The sequence below is a fragment of the Excalfactoria chinensis genome, chromosome 3 (assembly GCF_039878825.1).
Source record: "Excalfactoria chinensis isolate bCotChi1 chromosome 3, bCotChi1.hap2, whole genome shotgun sequence".
In the NCBI taxonomy this organism is placed as follows: Eukaryota; Metazoa; Chordata; class Aves; order Galliformes; family Phasianidae; genus Excalfactoria; species Excalfactoria chinensis.
The window spans coordinates 69,540,291-69,565,449 of NC_092827.1; the positions used below are offsets into that span (position 1 = coordinate 69,540,291).

Here is a 25,159-nt window from a genome sequence, read left to right on the forward strand (position 1 = left end):
GGAAAAAAAAAAAAAAAGACAGTATATGTATTAGGTTTGTTGTGCAAAATTTTGCTCTAAAAGCAAATGTATCTGCAATGCAGAGCTGAAATGCTTATTACAGTGGTTTGAATTTTGTGAGTAGGTGAAGGTGTTTAAAATCATTCCTGCCAAAGTGCAGCTAAATAAAGTACCCATTAAATGTGGAACAGGACAAAAAAATCATACAAAGATCCAACGTGGCTGCCACTGGGGAAACGTTCAGTACCTGCTTCTTACAGAAAATACAACATGGCTTAAATAATTTAAAACCCAGAATGTTTTCCAGGGGGGAAAAAAAAGGCAGCCATAAGCCATTTCAGGGCTGCTGCATTTCTTTGTTTCCTAAGGATGGTGGGGATCAGTGCACAAACATCAGCGAAGGGCAGCGTTCGGAGCTGTTCCCTGCCAATTGCTGACAAAGGCAGTCCTAATGAATCATTCTGAATTGTGATCATGTGCTACCAGCCCACAGCGAGCTGCCAAAGAGGAAGTGCAGCTTGTTTTCTTTCATTTTCTTGATTCCTGTGCTGTAGGAAGATGAAAGGAGAAGGAGGAGGAGGCAGCAGCGGCAGCCAAACTTAATAAATAATTCTGACGATTCCTGATATCAAATGGAGGCCCCTGAGTGGGACCCACTGAAAAATGACACCCTTCCACCGACCCTGACGCCTGCTGTCCCTCCGTACGTGAAGCTGGGCCTGACCATTGTATATACCGTTTTTTATTCACTGCTTTTTGTGTTCATCTACGTCCAGCTCTGGCTGGTCCTTCACTACAGGCACAAGAGGTTCAGTTACCAAACTGTCTTTCTATTTCTGTGCTTGTTTTGGGCCTCTCTTAGGACTGTGCTCTTTTCATTTTACTTCAAAGACTTTGTCACAGCAAATTCTCTCAGCCCCTTCATCTTCTGGCTCCTCTATTGCTTCCCCGTCTGCCTCCAGTTTTTCACCCTGACCCTGATGAATCTTTACTTCACACAGGTAAGCAACAGATATTTGATTAAGTCTGACAGAAGGATAAATTATTGTTTTGTAAGATTTGTGAGAAGAATGTAATTTCTTAATGTACTTTGGCAAAGCAAAAAGCAGACAGTTTAGTTTGGAATTGCAATGTTTGATCTGTGTGCAAGCAATCGGTGTTACAGAGAAAGTGGAGGCTTCAGTGATCATTTCAGGAATGGCAAATAGTGTCTGTTGTCTGTGAAATGGGTGTCATTTAATTTAAAGAGGGAAAAAAATACACAGGAGGGATTAAAGGCTCCATGTCCGAAATACTGTGCTGTTATTATTCTTGTTGTTCTTACTGCTTAGCTTAGGCATCGTACGCCTCCTGGCTTAACAGACTTCAATCTCAATGATTTTGCAGGCATCTCCCTGCTCTGATTTTTCGCAAGTCAGCTGAGATAGTTCTCAGTGGGGAGATTTCTATTCTGTGTATCAACAACCAAAATGCAGATTGAGTCCTACTGCAGACCCGAGCTCCTATAATGGTCCATGTTACAGCAGTGAGTGTGGGCCCCAGTAAGTGCTAGGTGCTGTACAGAGGTGCACTCTCTGTTTCAAGGTCTCTGTGATGTAAAGGTAAACCAGGTGTATTATGAAGGAAGCTGGTGTCTGAAAGACACCATGAGAACATATCTGTGCTGTGGACAGCTAGGAAGCTAGATGCATCAGGCTGCACAAAGCTCTGTGTTGCTGCAGCTAGACTTGCTCCAAAGTATTTCTGGTAATCTTGGGTATATTGGTACCAGGTTGCAGGATGAGATGTCAGCATGCTGAGGCACAGAAAGGCTGTTAGACTTGCAAGGAAGCTTGCAGGAGAGCAGGGACTAAATTCTCTGTCTCTTCAATTCCAGTACAGTGCATGCAGGAGGACACCCAGCCTTCAGATGACTCTTGCCAGAGGTAGCTTTTCCAATGCAGGGGACAGCTGGCAAGGGGAACCCTGGGCAGTGCTCAGGATGCTCTGTGTGTAGCTGTGTGTCCTGCTTGCGACCAGCTCAGTGCCTCACTTTGGGTGCTTCTATAGTGCCTGCAATGCTTACAGTGCTCTGTAGAGATACAAGGCTGTGAAATCAGAACAGCCAGGATGGAGAGGTCAGGCTGCTTGTAAGAGCAGCCATTCCAGAGCTGAAAAAGCAGAGCACGTAAGCATGAAAGCCCTAAGAGAATCATTTGAGTTGCAGAGGGTATTACTTAGAACCATGTACGTAGTTTTGCTCCTAGGTTTACTTCTCTGGATTCAGCACCTTAAATGTCTGCAACTCATACCACTCCATTCCTCAGGACTTGAAACATATTATGAGATTACAGGAACCTTTCATCTACACGCTACTCAAATCCAGCTCAGGCATTTAATCACCTATGCTTGATCCCATGACTTTTGATAATGATGCAGTTCTCCTGGGGCCAATGTCCATCATCACATAGTCCATCGCCATCACCGCAGCTGGGAAAAAACCATAGCCCTAGGTGAGATTCTTCCCTCAGACACACAGCAGGGCTGCCATGGAAGGCTGGAGAGTGCAGCGTCCTGGCTTTTATCCAGGAGAAGTCGGGGCTGAAGTGAGCACAGAGCATGCATGTTGAGCTGTACTCTGCAGCATTTGTGCCAGTGCTCAGAGGCTGTGCCATCAGGAACTGATTCCTCTTGTTTAAGGGAGATGTAAAAAGAGAGCATACAGAATGTGCGCATCTGTCCTTTTAATTTATTTTTGGCATTGCTGTCTGATATCACTAAGGAAGTACAAGACATTGGCTGGAAACACAAAACTTGCAAGGCTATTGGCTTCTGTCTTTGACACGATTTCTGCTTTGTCACCATGAGTCCTCCTGATCTTCCCCTGAGCCTGCCTTCAAAAGAGCAGCATGGTTACCTGTCTCGAAGAGCTGCTGTGAGGATTTTGAAACATTTACACAGGACTTTCAAGCTTGTGATGTGTGTCATAATCTCTAAAGATTGTGAGCCACTGTAGACAGGCATATTATTAGCAGTGCTGTTTGCCTTAGAGCTGGTCGCTCCCAGTGAAATCTCATCTCAAACATCTCCCTAACCGTAACAAAGTCTTAAGAAATACAAGCACAGCCATTGTAGGAATGCAATGTAAAGACAGAATAGGCACATGTATTTTTAATTCACTGTTATTTACTTCTAGCCATTAAAAGGTGGTTTGGCTTGAAATTCAGCATCTTCTTAAGACTGTATTTTTAATGCATCTAGCTTTCCACAGCAGGCAAGCAAGAACTAGTGTGAAAGGGGTGGGGAGAGAAAATTTTGTTTTCAGTAATGGCTTATAACTTCACAGACCTGTTCAGAAGCAACATTTATACTTCGTTCTCTAGAAGAAAGAAGGATCTGCAGCTGTGTCTCACTGCATGAAAACCATGCTATTTAACCTAGCTGCAGGGAAATGAGTGATCTGTGCAAGGTGTGGGAACAGAGGGCGAGAAGACCTCATGGAATTTGCAGGTGTTTACCTGCTGTCCGGCACTCAGCACTTCTAGAAGCGATACTGCTGAGAAAACTTTCAGACATAGAGGTGAGAAAAAAAAGTGATTCCAAAAGTACTGCAGATCTTCCTGGCCCAACAGAAGAAATTCATTTGGCAAGTGCCTGAGGGCATTTTTCAGAATAATAAGCACCTCTGAACTTGACAGAAAGTTAGCCACAATTATTCTGTTTTTAATTGTTATCCCAAAGCAATGAGGACATAAATTTGGACTCACTCTTATGTGTAGCAAGGCAAATAAGCCACAATGGCATCAGCCCAGCAGGGGTTATTCTCAGCCTTGGGCATTGCCATCAACAGATACAGCGGAAGCTCTAATGCACTGGGATGTACGGCTAGACCAGAGGACCTGTGGACAAAAGTAAAGCTACAATCAAAATAGTTTTGAGTCAGAACTGCTCCTGAGAATTGTTCTTTTGGTGGGGAGGTATGGCCAGGGTCCTTTGCTGTGGTCTTGATGGCAGAATAAAAAGAGTGCTATAGGTAGGGCTTGTGAAATGTTACCTTCTCTCAGAAATCAAACACTGAATTCAGTCTCCTGCCTTCTAAAGGAGAACATGAATGGTAACTTCCCACTCAGGTTAACTTTCTGTCTTCTTAAAAATTAATAAAATAAACCTCAAAGGAAGATGAGAGGAACCAACACTTACAATATGGCAGCCTAACATCCGCAAATGCCTACATTGTACCAGGCCAGGGCAGAACCCAGGTCCATCCAACAGAGAGCTGCAGTGTGCATTTGCACCTACTGAAACCAAAAATCCCATAGATACATCTGTATCTCTCATGGGTTTATTTTGTCTGCTCAATAAAGCAAACACCATATACCAGAAAAATACCATTTTCTACTTCAGCTGAATGCAGGCAATGAGGACCCCAGGAGTCCAACACTCTGTTATTTATGTCTTTCCCAAATCTTTCACTCTTCCCAGCCCCAGAGGAGGGCTTTGGGCTTTACGGTCAGTACTGTGGGCATAAGTTTAAGAAGGCTCTGGGAAACAAAATAAAACATTGCCCTTTTTGGTGTAGAGGTGGGCAGAGAAGGGCTTGCTTCATTTTGTTCTGTTTCAGGCTTTATATTTCCCCGGGGAGCAGGATGCAAGGGAATGAAGAGGCAGGCTAGGATGTACAGCTACCGGTTCAACAAGGTCGAGGCCAAAGAACATGAGCCACTGGGGATGCTGGAAATCCCAGTCCTCCACTGCAGGCAGGCATGGTGAGCCTCTTGTTGAGCTGTGGGTTTAACCATTGGTTTGGGAACTTCTCCAGGATCTGGGGAAGGTGGTGCTGAGTTGAAGATCTGTGAGCCTGTATAGGTGGAGAAGGGCTGCTGGGCAGATTAACCTCTCTTTTTTCCTCCTTAACCATATTCCCTTTTTTTTCTGGCACCCAGACTGAGGAACTTACCCTGCCTCCCAGGCAGGGCTGATAAAATCAGGGACTTTCAAATGAGGAGAAATTGTGCAGAGTAAGGCAGTCAGAGAGGAGCTGGCCATGCTGGAAGTGCCTGGCAGGGCAGGGAGAAACCAGCACCAGGCTTTCAGGGAGGCTGCATTTATCTCCGTGGAGCCAGGGTACATGTTATCTGTGAAGGAAATTGAGAGATCCTTATCCTCCAGTTAGTCTGGGCAGAATTTTAACAGCAATACTACCAGTGAAAGAATAGAGAGGGTTTGTTTACAGCATGCTTCAGGTGTACATAGAACTACAAACGAGTCCAACTACAGATGGTAAAGCATCAGCATATATATTTGACTTTGAACATTGCCCTCTGTTTTAGATCTGTAGGAGACAAACTGAAATGGCAGACTGGCTGTCTGTCAGCATCTGACATGAGAAATGATCTCATTTGCTTTGGAAAATAATTTGACAGGAAGGCTACGCATGCAAACTTAGCATGGCTGTTGGGCCTGCAATAGCCCCAGCCCTTGTTTTTGCCAAGCTGCACAAGGCTGAGCAAGGCAGGTGGTCATAGCCCACATCAGTAGGCTTTGCAACACACACAGAGTTTAGGGAGTAGAGGAATAATTTGGCGTACTTGGCAGAATCTGATCCAGGAATGAGGGAACAGTTAACAGGAAAAAACAAATGTGGAAGAAGGAGAGAAAGTTGGCCTGGTTCTGGAAAATACACAGGTAAAGAAAGGTGATGGTGAGAGGCCTTGGGCCTGCATGAGACTGGGTCATGTTTTTAGAACACAAGGACTAGTTTGCATGGAATGTGATCGCGGAAGAGAGGGACAATATTGAGAAGGACTGGGAAGGAAAAGTACACTCTGTGTTCCACATACAGCTCTTTGAAATGAGGACTATTAAATAAAGCTGAACCTCATTCCACTGCAGAGGGCTGGCTGGGCAGGTATGAGAGCACTTAACACATACCTGAGGCTTTTGGTGAGCTGAGCAGCCAGTAACAGTGAGTTGAGCTGCCCGACACAGGGGTATCCTGGTGGCTCATGCCTGGATTCACATCAGTACAGCTAAATCAGAGCAAAGTCTGAATGCTGCTCCAGTGAGATTTTTTTTAATTTTTTTTTCTCTAGGAGTACATGACCTGGCTCTGACGCCTGTTTCATTGATCATGGACAGGGTGGCTCCTGATGTAACTTTGATAACCACAGCTGTAACCCCCATAAGTCACAGCAGCCAGGCCCTGCCTGCCTGCCCTGCTCTCTGCTGAGGCACCCTCCTCCATCCCCACCTCTCTTCTGGTGGGGCTGGTGAAATGCCTTTAAGGTCAGCTGTTTGCATCAGTTCCTGAAACACAGGAATTTTCCCTGGCTGTATCTAGGTCTTTTTTGGAGTGCTTTTGTACTGCTGCCCTTTAATATGCCAGACATATACCTCAGGGGAGTGGAGGAGGGAGTGTGAGAATCTCATTTGAGGTTTCCAGTCCTTCAGCAAAGAGAAAGTCAAAAACAGGATAGTTCTCTTCCAGAAAAAGAAAACAAACAAAGAACAACCAAAAAAAAAGTGAAATGGGGAAGAAATAAGGAAGAAAAGTTACCCTTTGCCATTAGAAAAACAGCAAGGCATTTTGCAGAACTTTCCTGGTTGCTGTTTCTCTGAAAGTTCTCTTCTAAGAGGCCTGCCTTCTGCGTACTGTTTGGTCTATTCTTAGGAATAGCTTCTTTGCTCTAGTTTGCTGGAAGCCTGGCTGAGATGACTCAGATACTGACTGGAAGCTTTCTCAACACTCTTGCAGGGAGGGGCCATTGAGTAACCTTTTCTTCCACAGCTCTTTGGAGTTAGAGGTCTGCACCCACGCATCTGAGGTATATTGAGCTCAGCTTCAGACACCCTTACTCCCCACTGAATGGCCCTTTATTCTGTGCCAATCACATTGCTTCCAGTGAGGTTACTCATGAAATAAGGCATCCCTGGTATAAGCAAAGGCAGCAGAATGCGGCTGCCCGTGTCTTTGTCTGGCAGTCAATTTGCACGAGTATCCATGACTTACACAAGCACTATCCCTCTATGTAGAGTCCTTTCTTAATGGTCATTTTGCTCTGACAGAATTCAGAAGCATTTGTCCATTGGGGTAGCTCCACCAAACCCAGCATCCCCACACACACATCTGCTCCAGCAATCCCACACTGGGAGATGTGGCCCTGAGTTGTACCAGCAGCAGGAACGTCATTGTGTGGTTCTTGCTAAATTAGATGTGTGGATTCTGCTGAGTGGGGCAGCCTCAGGCTGTTTGATGTGAAAGCAGCGTTCTGTGACATTACGGGGGCGGTTGCAAACTTTTAGGGGAAGTACAGGAGATGGCATGGAGGAACAAGTTAATTTCCCAGGCTTTGTGGACCCCACACAACTCACTGCAGACTGTCTCGTGGAACTCTTTGCACAGGCTCTTTCTTCATCCCTGTTCATGAAACATCTCTAAGGGATATTGCCAGAGATGTTAAATACTGGGAAATAATGTCAATGGCTGCAGAATATTTTTAGAGATTTCCCTGCTTGATGTTTCCCTTTTATTTTCAGCTGTTACTTTTCTAAGGTCTGCTGAGAGGCTCAGTGCTCTCTGCTGGTTCCGCTAGTACTAAGCAGAGTGATGTGTCATAAAAGTAATTTTCAAGTCAAGGCAGCTGCTTCTGGTGAATAGCAGCTAAATGACACGTTGTTCCAGGAGTGCTGGAACAAATGAAGCCTGATTTTCTGCAGTTCTGTGTCTCATGCTTGACTTTGAGCTGTGTCTGAGGCTGTTTCCATAATGGGGTCATTTCTCATGGTACTTGGCTGGGCAGTGTCTCTCAAATCAGGTAATGTGTGGGATCACCCTGCAGGATTCTCCTCACCAAGGTCATATATCAGATGCATTTCAAGCATACCTTACTTCTGTAGGGTCACTGATTTTCAGGAGGGTGGTAGAAGGATCATGTTTCCAACTAAGTATTTTGGTGACCAGACTGTTTTGAGTCTGGTCTGAACAATCCAAGAGACCTCAGCTGCTGCTCATACATCTTGCCCTCCAGAGCCTTCGCCATTTTGTTTGGACAGATAAACATGCTGACAGGCAGATGTGTGCCCATTACCTACACAGTGATCATGTAATTCCTGTTTCCTTGGCAGAGCATGATAATCATAGTAGCTGTTTTGGAAGTTTCACTAAAAGACATGCGATACTAAATGAAGTGGATAAAGGTGGGATGACTTGAGAAGAAATCAATTGGGAAACAACTCTAGGGAACAGCCACGCAGCATGATATTTTGTAATACCAGTAATCAGTGTGCTTCAGCGGTGACTGATGAGTTCAAAAAAGCATTTAGAAAGGTCTATGAGCCAAGCATGCTTAGTAACCATGCTAACTGATGAAAAAGCAGCGATACTTCCCTGGATTATCTTCAATAAACAAAACGCAAAATATGCTAATGTATTTCTGTACAATTTCTGATGGTGGTTAAACACCTGTGACAGGTACTACCTGCCTACATTGCATGTCCCAGTATTGTTTGCTTTTCAGCAAGGTAGCTATTGTGCCTGGGAGCTGTCTCTGTAGAAGTATATTGTTCTGTTTGTGAACATACAGCCAGTAGAAGCTGAATAAACCTCAAAGTAAAGCGATTTCACTGGCATCCTTTTGGGAAGCGACATGGATGCAAACTGACAGCACCAATTTCAGCCCAAGGTATTCCAGCAAGCTTTACATGTCCATACAGCGCCAGACCCAACCTGCCAGTATGAGCTGGTCTGCATGAGAGGCATGTACTTGTTAGATGTGTAAGAACCTAGTAATTATTTACCTCTTGATTACACAAGGTCTTGTGAATACTGATGTAAAACTTTATATCAGTATGAGATACTGATATCAGTGAAAACACTGGTGCAGACAATTTGTATAACTGTATGTGATCATCTCTTGCTGAGCAGTCTTAATACTTTGTTTATATCTTGCCTACCATGGACAAGACATACAGGTGAATCTATCATTACATTTCATGTGACATGTGAGACAGGATTGCTGTGGGCACAGCATTTTTCTTTACTCACATGTCCTATGTCTGATGCAGTATTTTTCTGTTTTGCAGGTGATATTTAAGGCTAAATCAAAATATTCCCCAGAACTACTGAAATACAGGTGAGAACTGTGGAAATCTTTGATGTGGTGAAGAAAAATTGCCCTGTACTTTGAGGAACACTGATAGTTTGTGATGATTGTACCTCTGCTACTCATATTTAAATACTGGTGTTTCATGACAATGGTTCTGAGGCCAGCTTCTTCCTATTATGTTTCCTAGCCTGTGTCATTTCCCAATACAAACACCATTTTTAGACATTCATGTATTTCAAAGGGAAATATTTCAGATGCAAGCACTGACCCTGCCGACTTGCCTACAGGTTCAAAAAGAATCTGTGGATGTTAGGTGAATCCAGGCCCAGAGCTTCAGTAAAGGTAGCAGGGTGACATACTCATTGCAACAGGAAAAAGTGGGACAGGGGGTGTCTTAAACCAGAAGTGAGGTCAGCAGTAATAAAAGGCTTAAAAGTTTTGGGGAGCTGAGAAAGGAGTTATAAAGGGAAGGAGCTAGAAAGAATGGAATCAAAACAATGATGTTTTGGGGAGCTTACTTCAATTCCATAGAGCTGAGATCATGATGGCTTTGCATTTAGGTGGTAAGATCTGTTTAGAGTCTTGTTTGAGCAGGAGGGATTGACGGGAACTACTTGAAAACTCCTCAAAAGGCCTAATGTCCAGATAGTTGAGGAAGAGATCAGTAAATAATTCTTTACTGTGGCAACACCTCAAACCAACGGTCAGGGAAAATACTGCTTAGATAGGGCAAATGGGAGATAGAAAGAGGTTGTCTTCTTTCTAAATATGGAGTTTACTATCTGAAATCAGGATAGGAAAGCAGAGCAATTCACAACTGAAATCTGACCCCTTATTTACTGACCATTCAGGAGAAGCTGGTACTGTATCAACAGGTGAAATACTAAGATTGTCTGTGACCTGGAAGGTGTGCTATCTAGATAGGTTTTGACGCAGCTGGAGCAGCAATCACCTGGAGCAAGTGCTTGAGAAACCTCATTCGGTGGAATGGCAGGACAGTGAGAGCAGGCTTGGGCTGAGCGGTGCTTGGGCTGGTGATGAGTGAGGGTATGAGACATGAGGTGTGGAGGCTGCCTGATGGTTGGGGGCTCTGTGCTGGTGAGCAGCTAGTGCAGAAATCCTAAGGATGAAAACTGAGAGGATGCATCTGTTTTGGTGGCCCCAGGAATGCTTTCAAGTTAGTTGGCCTGTGTGCATTCTTTGGCCACATCCCAAACCAGAAAGGGCAAGAGCCAGATGCTCACTGGTGAACACTATGACATACAAATACATTCATCCCCCTTTGGGCTCTGGTTTCTGTGGGAAGGAAATCCAGGAGTATGGGTTGGCAGACAAATACTGCACACACTCACCAGGTGCCCAGCCAGCCCTCAGTGAAAGTGAGAGTGTGTGCCTGGCCCTGATGGTACACGTAGCCAAGAGGAACAAAGAGGAAAGCTTTGCGCAACACCTGAGTTGCAGGTAGGTCATGATGTAGGGAAAGTCCATGAACATGTTTCTGGCTGGCTTTAAAGGTGAGGCTTTGAACCTTGTACACTACTGGCATTTGTGGCAAGGTTTTACTCTTCAAAAGTGCTTGAAACATTCTTTCTTCAAGCAAAGAGAGCTTGTGATGTTTATTTAATGTCCACAAAGTGAGCACATACTTCCCTGCCCTCAACAGTTCTATGTCCATCTTGATTCTTGTCTACTACATTTCTAACACTGATCGACCACGGATCTGGTCCAGCCTTATCTTTCACTTTCTGCTCAGTTGGTAAAGGACCACAAGAAGGGTTTTGTTTTAATATCTGAAACTATTAATGTGAGTGTGGTTACCCTGTTTGAAAAAGCCTAATAAATGAAGCTGACCTCATTTCAGGGCAGTTCAAGTGATGTAAATATATGCACACCTGCAGCAGTGGTCCTGTGTCTTAAAAGGCTTAGTGAAAAATGGATGACTTAGGCCTTTATACAGGGGCTGGGGCCTACACTTAAAGTATTTGACTTATCTGAATGTTCAGGGTTTGGATTTTTTTTTCCTGTTTTTGTTTGTTTGTTGTTTTTAAGTAGGTGTGAGACTGTATATTACCTGGTGTCATTTCCGCTTCATGGCAGGAACATGGTAACATAAACAGATCAGCAGAGAGGTAGGACTGTGGTCTGTGTACTACATAGGTCTCATAAATCAGAGTCATTTCAGATAAGGAAGAAGTCTTATCAGAGGACCAGTATCTTAAGTAAACTTTTCTCAGCATAGCCTTTGCAATATTAGTCATTGTGGCAAAAAGAGCTCATGGCCAAGTCTGTACCAGCCCAGCTTCATATATAACAGTCCTCCTACACATCTCCCTGGTCTTAGGGACTTCTTACAGTCACTGGGTTCAGCTGAGGCTTACTGTGCAATGTGTTTATGCCTTGTTGCACACAAGCCTCAGATGGTGTATACTTTCTGAGGAACCACATACAAAGTGTTGTAGTTTCACACATTTTCTCATTAATCAGGGCAAAATTCACTGTGTTCGGTACTAAGCTCAAAGGAAAACTAACTAAAGGGATGCATCCAAGCCTGACAGAAGAAAAGCCTTGGTATGTGCCTTCTCTGCCAAACCAGGTTACACATAGTTCCTTCTATGGGACTAGCCCAGAATGGGAATTATGCACAATAGGCTGTTTGAACACTTACTGGTGTAATGTGGAAGCACTTCTCCTGACATGTTTTCTTTTTTCTGAAGCAAACAAACAAAATCTGTTTATTCATGGTATGTAGGTGCCTGTGTAGCTGAGACGTAAGGATGCATTCTGCTTTTAAGTGGGGCTGCAATGCTTACTGCAGCTGCAGAGGCCCTAAAACTGCCACGAGAGACACAGACTCCATCTCTATCAGTGCTTATTTAGGACTCCAGCAACAATGCTTCTTTTGTCAAAGTAGGCAGCCATCTCCCCAGCCTCATCATGTTAATAAGGGGGTTGGAAGTTCGTTATGTGAAGAGCTGTCATGGCCCATCAGTTGTGCAGCTCACACTGGCATGTATAGGGGTGTGTGGGCAGGAGAGCTCAACAGTGCTTTTTATTTTTCTATTTTTTGGCTAAATTCCGTCAAGGAGGAGCCTGGCTGGTTATGAGAAGCATCAAGAGCAAGTAGGCTGCACTGGATCAGAAGTTTCTTCTGACTAAGCTGAGCAAAAATAGAGTGCATACTTACTGTCCTGCAAGTAGACACCATGTAAAATACTCAGCATTTTACTTACACTGCAGTGAGGGTGCTTATGAGCAAAGTGGATGCTTGTGAGGCTGTTAAATAGGCTTTGGGAGGGGAAGGAAAGGAAGATGCGTGACCACCACATAAAGACTTCTGAAATATCAATAGAATCACAGCATATCCTCAGTTGGGAGGGATCCACAGGGATCATTGCGTCCACACAGCACTACTCAGAATCCAAGCCCTCTGTCTCAGAGCGATGTCCAAACACTCCCTGAGCTCCAGCTGTGCCCACTGCCCTCTGGTGCAGACCCCATCCCCAACCCTCACTGCCCCTCCCCTGGCACAGCTCCATGCTGTTCCCTCGGGCCCTGTTGCTGTCACACAGAGCAGAGCTCAGCGCTGCCCCTCCGCTACAGCCACCATGAGGCCTCCCCTCAGCTCCTCTGCTCTGCGCTGAGCACAACCAGGGCACTCATGTGCTCCTCAGAGATACTTCACTATGTTCATAGCCTTCCTTTGGATGCTCTCTAATAGTTCTATATCTTTGTTATATTGTGGTGCCCCAAACTGTAAAGATAAATAAAATATTCACACTACAAGTGGGAACTGCATCCTCCAGAGGAAGCTGTGAGAGAGAGGAGCTCCAGGACTGCAGTGTTTCTAGCATTAGGCTGTGAGGTTTAAAGAAGCTGCCTCTGCTGCTTATTCTAAGGACAGAGCCCTGCCCTGGAAGAATAAGAATGAGCACAATCTTCCTCCTGAGAGGGAATTTCCATGACCAGCAAGGAAAAGACAGCAGTCTTGTTTGCTGCCAGATATAGCTGGAAAGAAGGGCACTGATTTGTTGACACAATCAGGCGCTTTGAGGCTTTCAGTTCTCATTATGCATCTGAATGTTCTCAGAGGTGTACCTCTTCCTTTCCTGCCCTCTGAAAAGAAGACAACTACTCTTCTGTTTTGTAGCTGGGTTGATAATGTCCCGAAAGGATGTGAACACATGCAAGACATCTATCACCGTGAGGTAAAAATATTTTTAAACAATCCCAATTTGATTCCTCAGAGACAATCAAATTCTAAATTCACGTCAGGCATGAAGGGCTAGGGCCAAAACCACTTGCTCTGCGGCTGTAGATTATAAATCCTATCAGAAATTGCCTCAGACAACAAAGATAACGAAATAAGCAAACACTTGAAATGTAAATATGTTTATGTTTGTTTGTTTGTTTGTGGAAACCTCTGCAGCTGTGTGCAGGAGTAAAGAGAAGCAGCCTTCCTTGGGTATATGGCTTGCTTATGTTGCAGGTATCACTTCTGAGTGGGTGGGAAAACAAACCGGTCTGGCTCCTGGGCTTCTGTCACATTTCTATTCCAACTCTGCTCCTGTGGTTGTGCAAACAAACCCTTTACCTGGTATAGATGGCAAAATGCCAACCCAGAATTAATGTGCATATTTATATTTCTTGGTGGTTCGTTCAAGAGGTTGCCCATGACAGAAATGTTTAAGAAAAGGGGCAGAGAACAGTGCTGGGGAGCCAGTAACTCAGACTTCTCCTATGCTTAGGCCTTTCCCTAATTTAATATGAAACCTGATTGCAAGCACTGACAGTCTCTTTTCATGGCAGCAAAACCAGGATCAACAACTCAACCTTTTGCAAGGTTTATCCTGCCAGCAAATAGTCGGATGGTTTGTGCCCATGCATGAAGTGCATATTTTAAGGAAGTACATGTGTATTTTAAATGATCTGTAAGAACCCTTTCAAATTTTATTACCTGACATTAGTTTATTTACTTATTGCTTTTTCTATGGCTGTAAAAAGAGGTCTGAGCTCTGCTCATCTCTCCAGCAATCCAGAGTGCTTGGATTTGGCTGTAGGTCACTGGTCAGCTGTGATAGCCCAACATGTGCAGCTTCCATTACTCAGAGTTGTAGCTTCCATCTCGTGACCGACACTTGCTGAACAATGTCGCTAAAACTGTTTTCTCCTCACTCTCCCAGGTTGCCCCTCTACCTGGCTTCTCTTTTCATAAGTCTCCTCTTCCTCTTGGTGAACTTAACATGTGCAGTATTGGTGAGGACACAGAATTCAGAGAGAAAAATCATTGTCTCTGTCCGGGTGGCAATTAATGACACGTTGTTTGTGCTCTGCGCTGTTTCACTCTCCATCTGCCTGTATAAGATTTCCAAGATGTCTTTAGCCAACATTTACTTGGAATCCAAGGTAAGGTACATTTTCAGTTCCTTTTAAAGTACCTTCTGAGAGACATGGGTAGTGCAAGGCAGAGGCATGTTGTTCTTCAGATCCTCCGAGAACTAGAAGCCTTACACTTCACAGCTTGCACTTGGTTGTCCATCCTGCTCAATAAATAAATACTAAGGAATAAAAGGGTGTTTTTGTCTAACCCCAGAGACCCCAAAATATGTATTTGGGACAGAGTCTACAGAACTTCTGGCTGGAGCTCCTCAGAGCTGTTTTTAAGATGGGTGCCACCCAACTATGCTACAGTATTCCTTCGGAGAGGTGGTCTTTACTTTGAGATCCTTCAGTTTGTCAAATTACTGGCTGATCATTCTAAATGTTTAAAGTAGCTGTGTGCTGAAGGTAAACCAGAAAAAGGAATGTGAATATCCCTTTATAATTTGCATAGTGTCCTATAGATAATGTTTTTTTGAAAGACTTAATGTGTTGTAAATTCATCCAAGCAGGAGGAAGGGGGAAAAGGTCTCTCCTATTAATCTACAAAATATTCTTTCAAGAAGTGTTAGTTTCACAGCTTTGCTGGAAGGGTTGGGTCTGCAGGTGTCATAAAAGCTAGCAGTGCTTGTCATAAAATCAGTCAAGATGTTTTGTATCTATACAAAATGAAACAGGGCTTTCAGAGGTCTTTGTATTCACAGTATGTGGTTACAACTTAAAGCAAAAGTTTAGTTCAGCCAATGGCATATTAATGTTACAACAAGCATTCCAAAACTCCAAGTTTTAGCTTTCAGTTTGAAAATCTTATAAGAAAATCCCTCCCTCCATTTGGTTAATCAGATGAAAGGAACACTTCTCCTGTTTAATCAAATCTGGCTGTACTGCACAACTAAAAGTTCACGGCTGAACAGAAGATTTAAAAACACAGCTTAGTTTGTTTTGCTTCTTTCCAGCCTGTCATTTGCTGACCAAAGGGCACAGGCAATGGATTATTTTTACTGTTGAGAAAAGTTTATCTACTGCTGCAAATCACAGAAGTGTAAATCTCTGTAACAAAGCAGTGTTAACCTACATGAGGCTTTGGTAGATTACTTTGTTGTTTCCTCCTTCTCCAGGAAACTCGATCCTCTTTACTTCAAGCTATTTCATGAAAAACAAAGAAACTTGAGCATTATTGCAGAGAGGAAAAGACAGGACATGGAGCTAATGGAAGTCTGAATGTAGAAATGAGAATTAAAGAGCACTGTTCTGCTGACCTGAAACCGAGTTCCTCTGGGGACTTCCAGTAGGATTTGGCTGCACATACTTAGGGATACAGAAGGCTGGGGCCAGCAGTGAAATAACATCCTGGTTTAATCTGCTACTGCTGTGCTGAATAAACGACCTAAAGAGCTAAAGTTGTCTTTGCAGTGATACAATAGAAGCAGCATTGGAAGAAATGTGCATCCCGTGTTGCTTGGAGATAGGGATCAGTGCCGGCAGCCTTTTCTTTGCATCTCCCATCTCGTGGCGCAGTCTGTGACCTCATGTGGAAGTGCCAACAGAGACACAGCATCACCTGCAGGATTTGGTGTGGGGCTGAACCTGGTCCTGAGCTGTGGCCCAGGCAGCACCAGGGAGGTGCAGAGCCCAGCCATGGATGCTGGGCCAGAAATGTCATGCACTTTGTCCTGCTACCTACATAGGGCTTCCTTCTTTCCTATGGGCCTGTGGCTGAAGAGGAGATTCTTCCAGCTTGTTGAGCTGCACTCTGCTTTCCCCAGGTCATCTGACTAGGTTTGACTGGCAGTGAAAACAGGGCGAGTTTAGGCCCCCCTTTTTTTGTTGTATTTGGTGGTATTAGAGTTTGCTAAAGCTGCAGCATTTTTAACTATTAAAGAATGACAGCCTTATGGGGAAACTGGCATGGGGCAGCAATGAGCCGGTGCTGCTCCTTGCTTCTGTTTTTAAATGCTGCTGAAGTGGGAGGTAGTGTGTGCCCATTAGCAGCTTCTCCCTGCTCGCTCCCCTGGGTTTCCATGGCAGCCCCACTGCTTCTACAAAAGGAGAACAAGGAAATGTTGAGTGGATATTTTCCCTTTTTGGTACTTCCCGCTTGCTGCTCTCACTGCTCTGTGCTGGGTGTCTGTTCCAGATCCCACACGGCAGCCCCCCGGCTCACTCCCGCCACGGCTGCAGCTTGGGCCTGTCTGGCAGCGGTATCTGCAGCAGCACTGTGAGCAGGTCACCAGGCAGACTGATGGTTTCATAATACTCCTGAGTAATCAGGCTGCTCTCTGAAGCAATATTATTTTTGCAGGAATGCAGGCAAGCTATAGTTTCCTGATGCCTTTTTTGACAAGACCCTCTTTACTGCCTCTGGCCATGAACACCTGGTGTGAAGTGTTTGCTTGGCAAAGCCACAGGACAACAGCCACCAGCACATGCATGCAACAGAGGGGCCAGGTGAGCTCCTGAAGCCAAAGCTTCAGGACTAGGGTTAGTGTTAGGCAGGGCTTCAGGATTTGGTGACCAGGTGGCTCGTCCTGACCCATCTTGTATCTGAGCTCTACCTGTCTGTGTCTGGGGCTGCCAACCTGAGTACCTGAGTGGGGGTAAAGGTGCAGGCCTTGCCATCACCTGTCCAGGTATAAAAGGTCCTGTGAGGGGGAAAGGCTTCACTCTTGGCTAGTCTGTATCAGCTAGATGAAAAGAGCTCATCTGCATCATGTAGGTCTCTGCCAGGAAAGGGAAGGCAGGGCTAGTGAAGCAAATGGCTGTATTGTGCTAGCCTAAAGCATGTTTCCTCTGAGCATTCCTCCTTTGGCTATGATAAGCACTACTCCAGTGCTAACTACACAGCATTTGAGTTTCTTCCTTCAGAGCCAGCCTCATTTTGTATGCAGGCCTGCTGCTACGATAGACTCACTTAACCCCCACAGCTATGCCTCCTGGACTCCTCTGCTGCCACAACTCCTGTGCTGATGCCTCAGTCCCGATTCCAACCAGCAGTGGTCAGGAGCTGCCCTCACACTGGTTGAGGTTCTTCCCCATGCTCTGACCCTTTCGTTCTCCAGAGCCTAGGAACTGTGATGACTTCATACTTTGCAGTCTCATTCCTGCCCTGGTGCTGAAGGTCCCACTTGCAGACTACCTAGCCATGGTCACTTTGCCCATAGGCTGTGCCTTTGCTTTGTCTCCTCTATGTTGACTTTTAGGTGAGGCAGGATGTTCTGTTCCTGTCCGTACTGTGTTTAACTGCTGACTGTTGTGATCTGCTCCATACTTAGAAAATAGGTTAGCAGCAAGCGGTTATAAAAAGCTGCAAGGTTGCATCATGCTAGTAGCGAGTCTGAGATAGGATGCTCAATAGCTGGCATGCAGCTGAATTCTCTAGCTCTATCCAGCTGCTCTCATTGCTGTGAAAATGGCAGCTGTGCAGCAGTGACAGGAGTTAATCACAGCCCATCTTGGCTCAGGTTGGAACCGCTGCCATTCCCTGGAAACCACTGTGCAGTACAAGAGTGCAGGATATACTGATCAAAGAAGGAAAACATCAGTCAGTCACATTAGGCAAAACGCCATAACAACCCCCCAGAAACTATGCAAAACAATATCCTTGTCAACCTCCCATGTGACTAATGACCTGTGTTCAAATCTTTTCCAGGGCTCATCGGTGTGTCAGGTGACAAGCATAGGAGTGACTGTTATACTACTTTATACCTCACGCGCCTGTTACAACTTGTTCATCTTATCATTTTCCCAAACCAAGAAAGTCAATTCTTTTGATTATGATTGGTACAACGTATCAGATCAGGCAAGTATGAAAATATTTGCTAATGAGAAAAACTCATTTGCATCCTCTCTCTGCTTTGAAAGGCACAGGTCCCAGTAGTTTTCCATTTTTGGGGCTCAAAATCCCAGATACACAATGCCTCCCCACCACTGAGCAAGCACTTGCAGAGCAAAATCAGAGATCCAAGGCAGCCAGGCAAGTGCCTTTCAGTGCCAGGTGGGCCAAGCAAACCTGGAGCCATTTTCTGTTGAGCAGCAAATAAAACTAGAAATAAGAAGCAGGTAAACAGCAGAGTAAGACTGCCCAGAGGATCTTGTTAAGAATTGTTAGAAAACAATATGTTAAGGATAGACCTCTAGTCTTCCCTGCTGCAGTGTGGGTAAGAGTGCAGCTAGACAAGACCACTTCGTGCAATTAGAAGACACAGATTTTAGATGGAAGAGCAGTACATTGTGATTCATCTCCTGAATCCAACATTTTCCCTCCTGCTGTTGGAGCCTGGAGCGTTGGTGGCTGCTGATGGTCCCTTGCAAATACTAGCAATTCATGGCCAAAATATTTGATTCAGTTTCCCACCAGGAGGCCATGGTTGCTTGTAGGAAGCTGACTGGAATGCTGGAATGCTTTAGGACCTGCCACGTTACTGCCTCAGGTCACTCTTCAGAAACATTTCCCTTTCTGATTCCATACAAAACACATAAAAAGACAAGACTGCCCTCTGTAAATATGGCAAAAAGCTGAGGGGAAATCTAGAGAGAAGATCAAAGCTAATGCTAGAGTAACAGTGTGGTTATTCAAGATAAAGTGTACCCATTTGAAGAGTTCCAAACCTTAATTTCTAAAGGTTGCCAGCAACACCGCTGAAGACCTGGGCATTGACTGCTCTTTCATGTATTATTCCCACCTGAAAAAGGACCAGAAAGTTAGTTTCTCAGTAAATCAATTTTATCACATTCTCCCCATCCTAAGAGCCTGGCAACCATCCAGTGAACTTTGATTTTGCTGAAGGAAAGACAGAGGATGAGAAAGAGGAAGAAAGAGGGTAAAAGGAAAGAGAAGTACTCAACAACATAGAAAATTGATTATTTATTTTTTTAAAGTATGCCTTTAATCATTAGCCAGGTTAATCCAGCTTTACTAGAAAGAGTTTCTGGCCAAGTTGTCAAGTTTCAGCCAATTAAGTATAGGGCTTTGTAAGAAGACATGTTGGTTCTTGCACCTCCTAAGAAATTGCCATTTTTGTTTGTAAATATTTTTCTTTTTGACTTTTTAACAGGCAGATCTAAAATGCCAGCTGGGAGATGCAGGTTACATAGTGTTTGGAGTGATCCTTTTCGTCTGGGAGCTCTTGCCTACTTCCTTGGTTGTGTATTTCTTCCGTGTCCGAAATCCTACCAAAGATCTAGTGAGTGAAATTTGCTGCTTAGTGGGATGTTCTGGCAGGTCTGGAGGGCTCAGCATTCAGGGGAGCTTTTACTTCTTTACATATTATCTTTTTCAACATGTCTTCAACAGAATAAAAGCAAACCAAGTCAATGATTTTGTTATGCTAAGTGCTTATAAAAGAAACTCATATTTAGCCAGAAGAAAGACAATGTGTTTCTTGGGCAATTACCTTAAGAAGCAGTAACCTTAAATTTAGGGACATGTTCCTTGTGGGTTAATGTGGCACTGTACTGTATTCAGTGGAAAAGGAGTCAGTCTGTTCACCAAACACAGTATTGTTCATAACACAGACAGCAGTGAAATGGTGGTATGCTAATTTCCCATGGCATATATGAAATAGCTTTAATTCTTCTAGCTTTGTGTCCACTGAATTGTTTCAGTGCCAAAAGCTAATAGCTGTAATAAGCTATTATACCTGATATTTTTGTTTGCTACTTCAGCAAAACAGAGATTAAAGCAGGAGTTGTAACAATAATCCTAAGTATCCTTAATATCAAAGTAGTTAATAGATGGACATGAATCTTTTAATGGCTGCAAGCTGCACTTCCAGGCTAGGATATGCTGGTTGACAGCACATGGGTTTATCAGCCTTGCATGAGGATTGCCTGGGTAATCTGTGGGTCAAATCCAATAAAAGCTAATATTCCCCCAATGGTAAATTCACAAGAGAAGCAACTCATAAAATACACTTCTAGAGAAGACCATGATTTTTGTTCTCATACACACCTTTTTCAAAGGCAATTAGAAAGCCAAACTTGGGAAGGAAGTAACAAACACCATTTATATGAAGTCCATCTTACAGTTCACCTGTGATTCCTGATATCACACTAGGAAACCTACCACCATCCACCAAAATGAATACATTAAAATAAGATCTCAGCCCTACTCCTGCTTAGGAGTTAGCCAGGATAACTGCAAAGAGAAGAAATGAAATGTTTTTAAACAACACAGTCTGGTGATGCTGCTCTTTTAAGAAGTGGCTACAGAAATCTCTCATTTTATTTGAGGTGATTTTAGTACTGATAGACATGGTCTTAAATTTGGGGTGTTAGAGAGATTCACAGAAAATGGAATTAAGAGCTGTGATCTAACCTCTGCTTTACAAAACTGATCACATAAAGACCCGGAGTCTTACTTGGATGAGGGTCAGGCAGGCAGCATTCTCTCACACGTCAAAAAGCACTACGTTAACACATGCAACATTATGTTTTTGCACTGCAGCTTTTAGAAAGCCTCAAATCTCAAACTGAAAGATAACAGTTTAGGAGTCAATCAGCATTATCAGTACTCTTGCATGGGACTTTCTAAGGGTAGACACTATCTGTCATAGTGGATCAATCAGACACGATTTCTTCTACACCAGATAAATGTTTACACCAAACACTTCTCTGTAATAGGAAGAACTGGAAACAAGAATGTTAGAAACAACTGTAGCAGGGCAAAACTGAACTTCTATGCAAAATATGCCACAAGAGGGAGACTAAGGACCACAGTATATTCATTAGACTTAAAACAGTTGAGGAGTAGAAAATGGTCTACCCGTAGAAAATACCCAGAAAGCATGGGATGGGAATTAAAACAAACCCCTCTTCAGTTGAAAATAAATAAATAAAATAAAATCTTAACTGCAGCACTTGGGCTTTGCTTTGCCATAGCTTCATCAAGACAAATGTTAGAAATGGGGACAGAAAAGGGCCTATTTTTAGTTCATCTTAGCTAAAATTATTTAACATCTGAAAAGATAACGTGAGGTTAAAGTGCTCTTCTACCTAAGGCCAAGGAGACGACATCATCCTGCCTTATCCATGTGTACTGGGAAATACATTCCCTAGACATAAGCACTGAATGAGTCAAAGAAGCTCAGCTGGTTCCCAGATGTCTCTGAGCACAGTGTCCAGACTCAAATGGGTATTCTGATCTGAATCTTGTCTACTCTCATTTTCATTCCTATGAAAGCAAAATGCTCTGTATAAAGGTGTTACCTGAGGAAAAATTGTTAAGATATGAGACCACCTCTATGTCAGCAGAGAAAAAAAAAAAAAAAAGAAAACACAGATTTTGTTGACTACAGCATATGTAAAATAGCCTATTTTATTTTAGAAGCCAGGAGCTAAGTATGCAGTGACTTCTTTTGGAAGTCAGGCACCAAGCAATTTATCTGCTGCAAGTACTAACTCAAGTTTAACCTTCCCTCAGGCCAATGCAGGAATGGTCCCGAGCCATGGCTTCAATCCCAGATCTTATTTCTTTGACAACCCTCGCAGATATGACAGTGATGATGATCTGGCATGGAATATTGCACCCCAAGGAACACAGGGCAGGTAAGGTTCAAGAGCTTACCTCCCATAGCAGAAACATCTAGAAGAGAGGGAAGGTGCACACTGTATAAGACTAATGAAAATTGTTTAGATTCAACTGTTGCCTAAATAATAAAGGGTGAGAGGAAGCTGATGTGGCAACACTGAATGGCCTCATAGAGACTACAAGGACACAAGAATGAAAACGGTTACATCATTTAAGAATTGTCTTTGAAAAGTCAGGTCAGATCTTTGGACTGCATTTCACCCTCTACTTCTTCAAAGACATGTAATTTACTAGTTTAGTGCATCAGCAAGGCACCCTAAAAAGTAGCTGCTCACCCAGCTTTGAGAAGAGCAGGGTAAAGCCTGAGACTGCAGACATGGAGCTTGCCATGGTGGCAGAGAAAAGCCCATCCTGTAACGTGGTTGAACATCCCAGGGCTCACCTGAAGTGAAAGTGCTATTTGCTTTCTCATTTGCTAAAAGTGGACCCAACTCTGCTTAACTTTGAGATCCCACATAACTCAGAACTGCCATAAGAAGCCTTTCTGTATGCATGTGTATTTCCTTCTGCGTAACCATGAGGTTTATAAGGATTAACTCATTCTTCAGGAAGGTGGAGTTCACAGTAGGAACAACAGCACCTCACTCAGTGAAGGAAAAGCCAGTTCTAAGAGAAAGTTGCTATGTTTTACTTACCTTCTATTCTTGAATCTACAACATGCTGGTTTTAGATCATTTAAATAATCAAAAGATAAGACTCACTAACAGCAGTTAACAAATGCAGATCTAGTTCCTTTAGTTAGACAGTCACTCTAGACAGTTCCTCTAGTTATAGTCACTACTTAGAGTTATCATCCTACTCCTGCACTAGATTTCTATGTAGTAACTCATCCCATTGAAAATGCTGCAGATGGTGCACTCCAGCCACTACCTAGCCTATAGCTAGAGATGCTTTTCCTTACAAAGGCATGAAGGAACAAGCCACATTAGCACAGCTCCCAGGGGAAACTAAACCCACTGATCACAAGTACAGGCAGCATACCAGAGCTGTTCACCAGATCCAGGTCCCTTGCATGCAGACATGGAAAGATTCAGGTCTGTCACAGGATAGGCATGGATTAGAAACACCAACTCTCCAGCACTCAGATGTTCAAACACCTTCTGGATTAGCAAAGCAGAGAGGTCTTTAGTGAACTAAAAGAACAAGGAAACAAGTAATGAGTCATCTCAGTATGAGAACCGCAACGGTGCAATTGCATTTTGCCCACAGTAACTAACAAGCTATGTACAGAACCAACCTGCCACTCACCAGTTCTGTTTTCTTCTCAAGTTTCTCTCCAGATTACTATGACTGGGGCCATCAGAACAACAGCTTCATGGCTTACATAGGATCCCTCCAGCAAGATCCAGCACTGGACACAGACAGGCCAAGCCCTATATGACTTCAATCAACTACCACATACTAGGACATTCCAATATTAAAACGATTGTTCTGAAAAACAAAGCTTAGCAAATTTATTCACCTTTTGGTTTTTAGAAGTGTTCCTATGCACAGATAAATGAAGAACTTGTCTTTGCCACAAGCTTTTCATAGCCTAAGTATAAGCTAATGATTTAAACTTTGAAGACTGTTCTAATTATATATGTTGCTCCAAAAGCAACGCCTCTTCTTTATTTCTGTGGAAACTACTACAACTGATACAGAACACAACAACACTATTTGACAGAGCAAAGTCACAGCTACAAAACACTATTTTTCAGCACAGTCACCAATATTAGTTACGCATTTTCTCTGGTGATGAACAAGAGCCTGCATGTCATATATTTATCTGCACAAGCAGTGGTGACCAGCTGTCACCATTGCTATAACGCACTACCCGCTACCTCACTGTGCTCACACCCACTGTTTGGTCTTCAGAAATATTCAGCAATCATACGTGAATGTCAATGGATACAATTTTTTCCACACAGAGGAATTCAGTAACACCCCTCTGCTTCATATGCACTTTTAAGTCAGACACCATTTTGTCAGACTGTCCCTCTGCTGCCATTTCTCACACCACAACAACACATGACAGAATATTGCTGGGAAAGTTCAGCTTCTACTGCCATACCATCACCATTCATCTCTGACTTCGTGGGCCAAGATGATAATAATAGGAGGCATTACTTTTGGAGCAGCCCACATACCACCTTGTTTTAAGCCATGGCAATTTTGGCTTTAAACAGTGTTTTTAGAAGGTATAATTTAATCACTTTATGCTCATTTTAAGAGAGCAAATTCTGTGAAGTAAAATAGCAATTATTTTCTAAGTATTTTTATTTTTACACTATGTATAAGAAGTATATGATTATAATGAGTGTACTGTAAATACATGAAAATGTTACTCAAACGCATGACAGTAAGAGATTCTTACGTGCACATAACAGCCTGTAAGGAAAAAATGCCAAGACCATTAAATATTGTCTTTCCAAGATATTGCTACATTCTTGGAGCACAACACATCTACTACGCACCAGTTGCCATCTCAAAACATGCTGCATTCCTCTAAAAATAAGAAAACTTTACCTTCTCAGCAGTCATAGGGACAGTCTTAAAGTAGAAGAGATGGTTATTTGCTCTAGTTTGAACTACAAAACCTGTAAGCTTGAAAGAATAAAGTTATATGATAACTATGTGAATCACTTCTAGGTATTTCCTATAGAAGAGAAATTCAAGTGGCTAGTCAATGACCAGAGGGATGGATACATAAGTTTCCTTGATTCATTGTGGGGAAAGGAGTCCAGACTTCTTCAAGGGTGTTCTCCCACATCTGTCCCCATAACCTGTGTTTGTGGACACCAGAAGTCAAGTCTCAAGTGTGTAACACAACCACCACCTTTGAATAACCGCTACTGTCAATGAACTAATAATACTAAGTATATTAAAGGACAACTGTTCTTTAAGGGTATTATATTGTTGCTGCAGCGAGAAGGCAGGCATCTGAGAGAAGCTGCCAATTGTTTTAGTGGTGGACAGGCAGGTGCCACTTCCTGCTGCAGAACCTCTTGCCATTTAGTGCGAGGGTGTTCTCTCTTCCTCTGTGAATCAGAAGCACTCCTGGTTACTTAAGATGAATTAAAAACCTGGATTTCCCTGAAGGTCGATGGTATTCCAGGTTGGAAAGGGAGCC

At 43.4% G+C, this 25,159-nt stretch overlaps 1 protein-coding gene across 1 annotated transcript; it reads left to right on the forward strand.

Moving 5' to 3' along the window:
* Positions 1-178: 178 nt before the first annotated feature.
* GPR137B (G protein-coupled receptor 137B) lies at positions 179-24,668 on the forward strand. Its single transcript, XM_072332473.1, has 7 exons — positions 179-1,001; positions 9,061-9,110; positions 14,264-14,486; positions 18,109-18,262; positions 19,518-19,642; positions 21,880-22,004; positions 23,317-24,668. The coding sequence occupies exons 1-7, from the start codon at positions 633-635 to the stop codon at positions 23,426-23,428; spliced, it is 1,158 nt and encodes a 385-aa protein (XP_072188574.1). The 5' UTR covers positions 179-632; the 3' UTR covers positions 23,429-24,668.
* Positions 24,669-25,159: the final 491 nt, after the last annotated feature.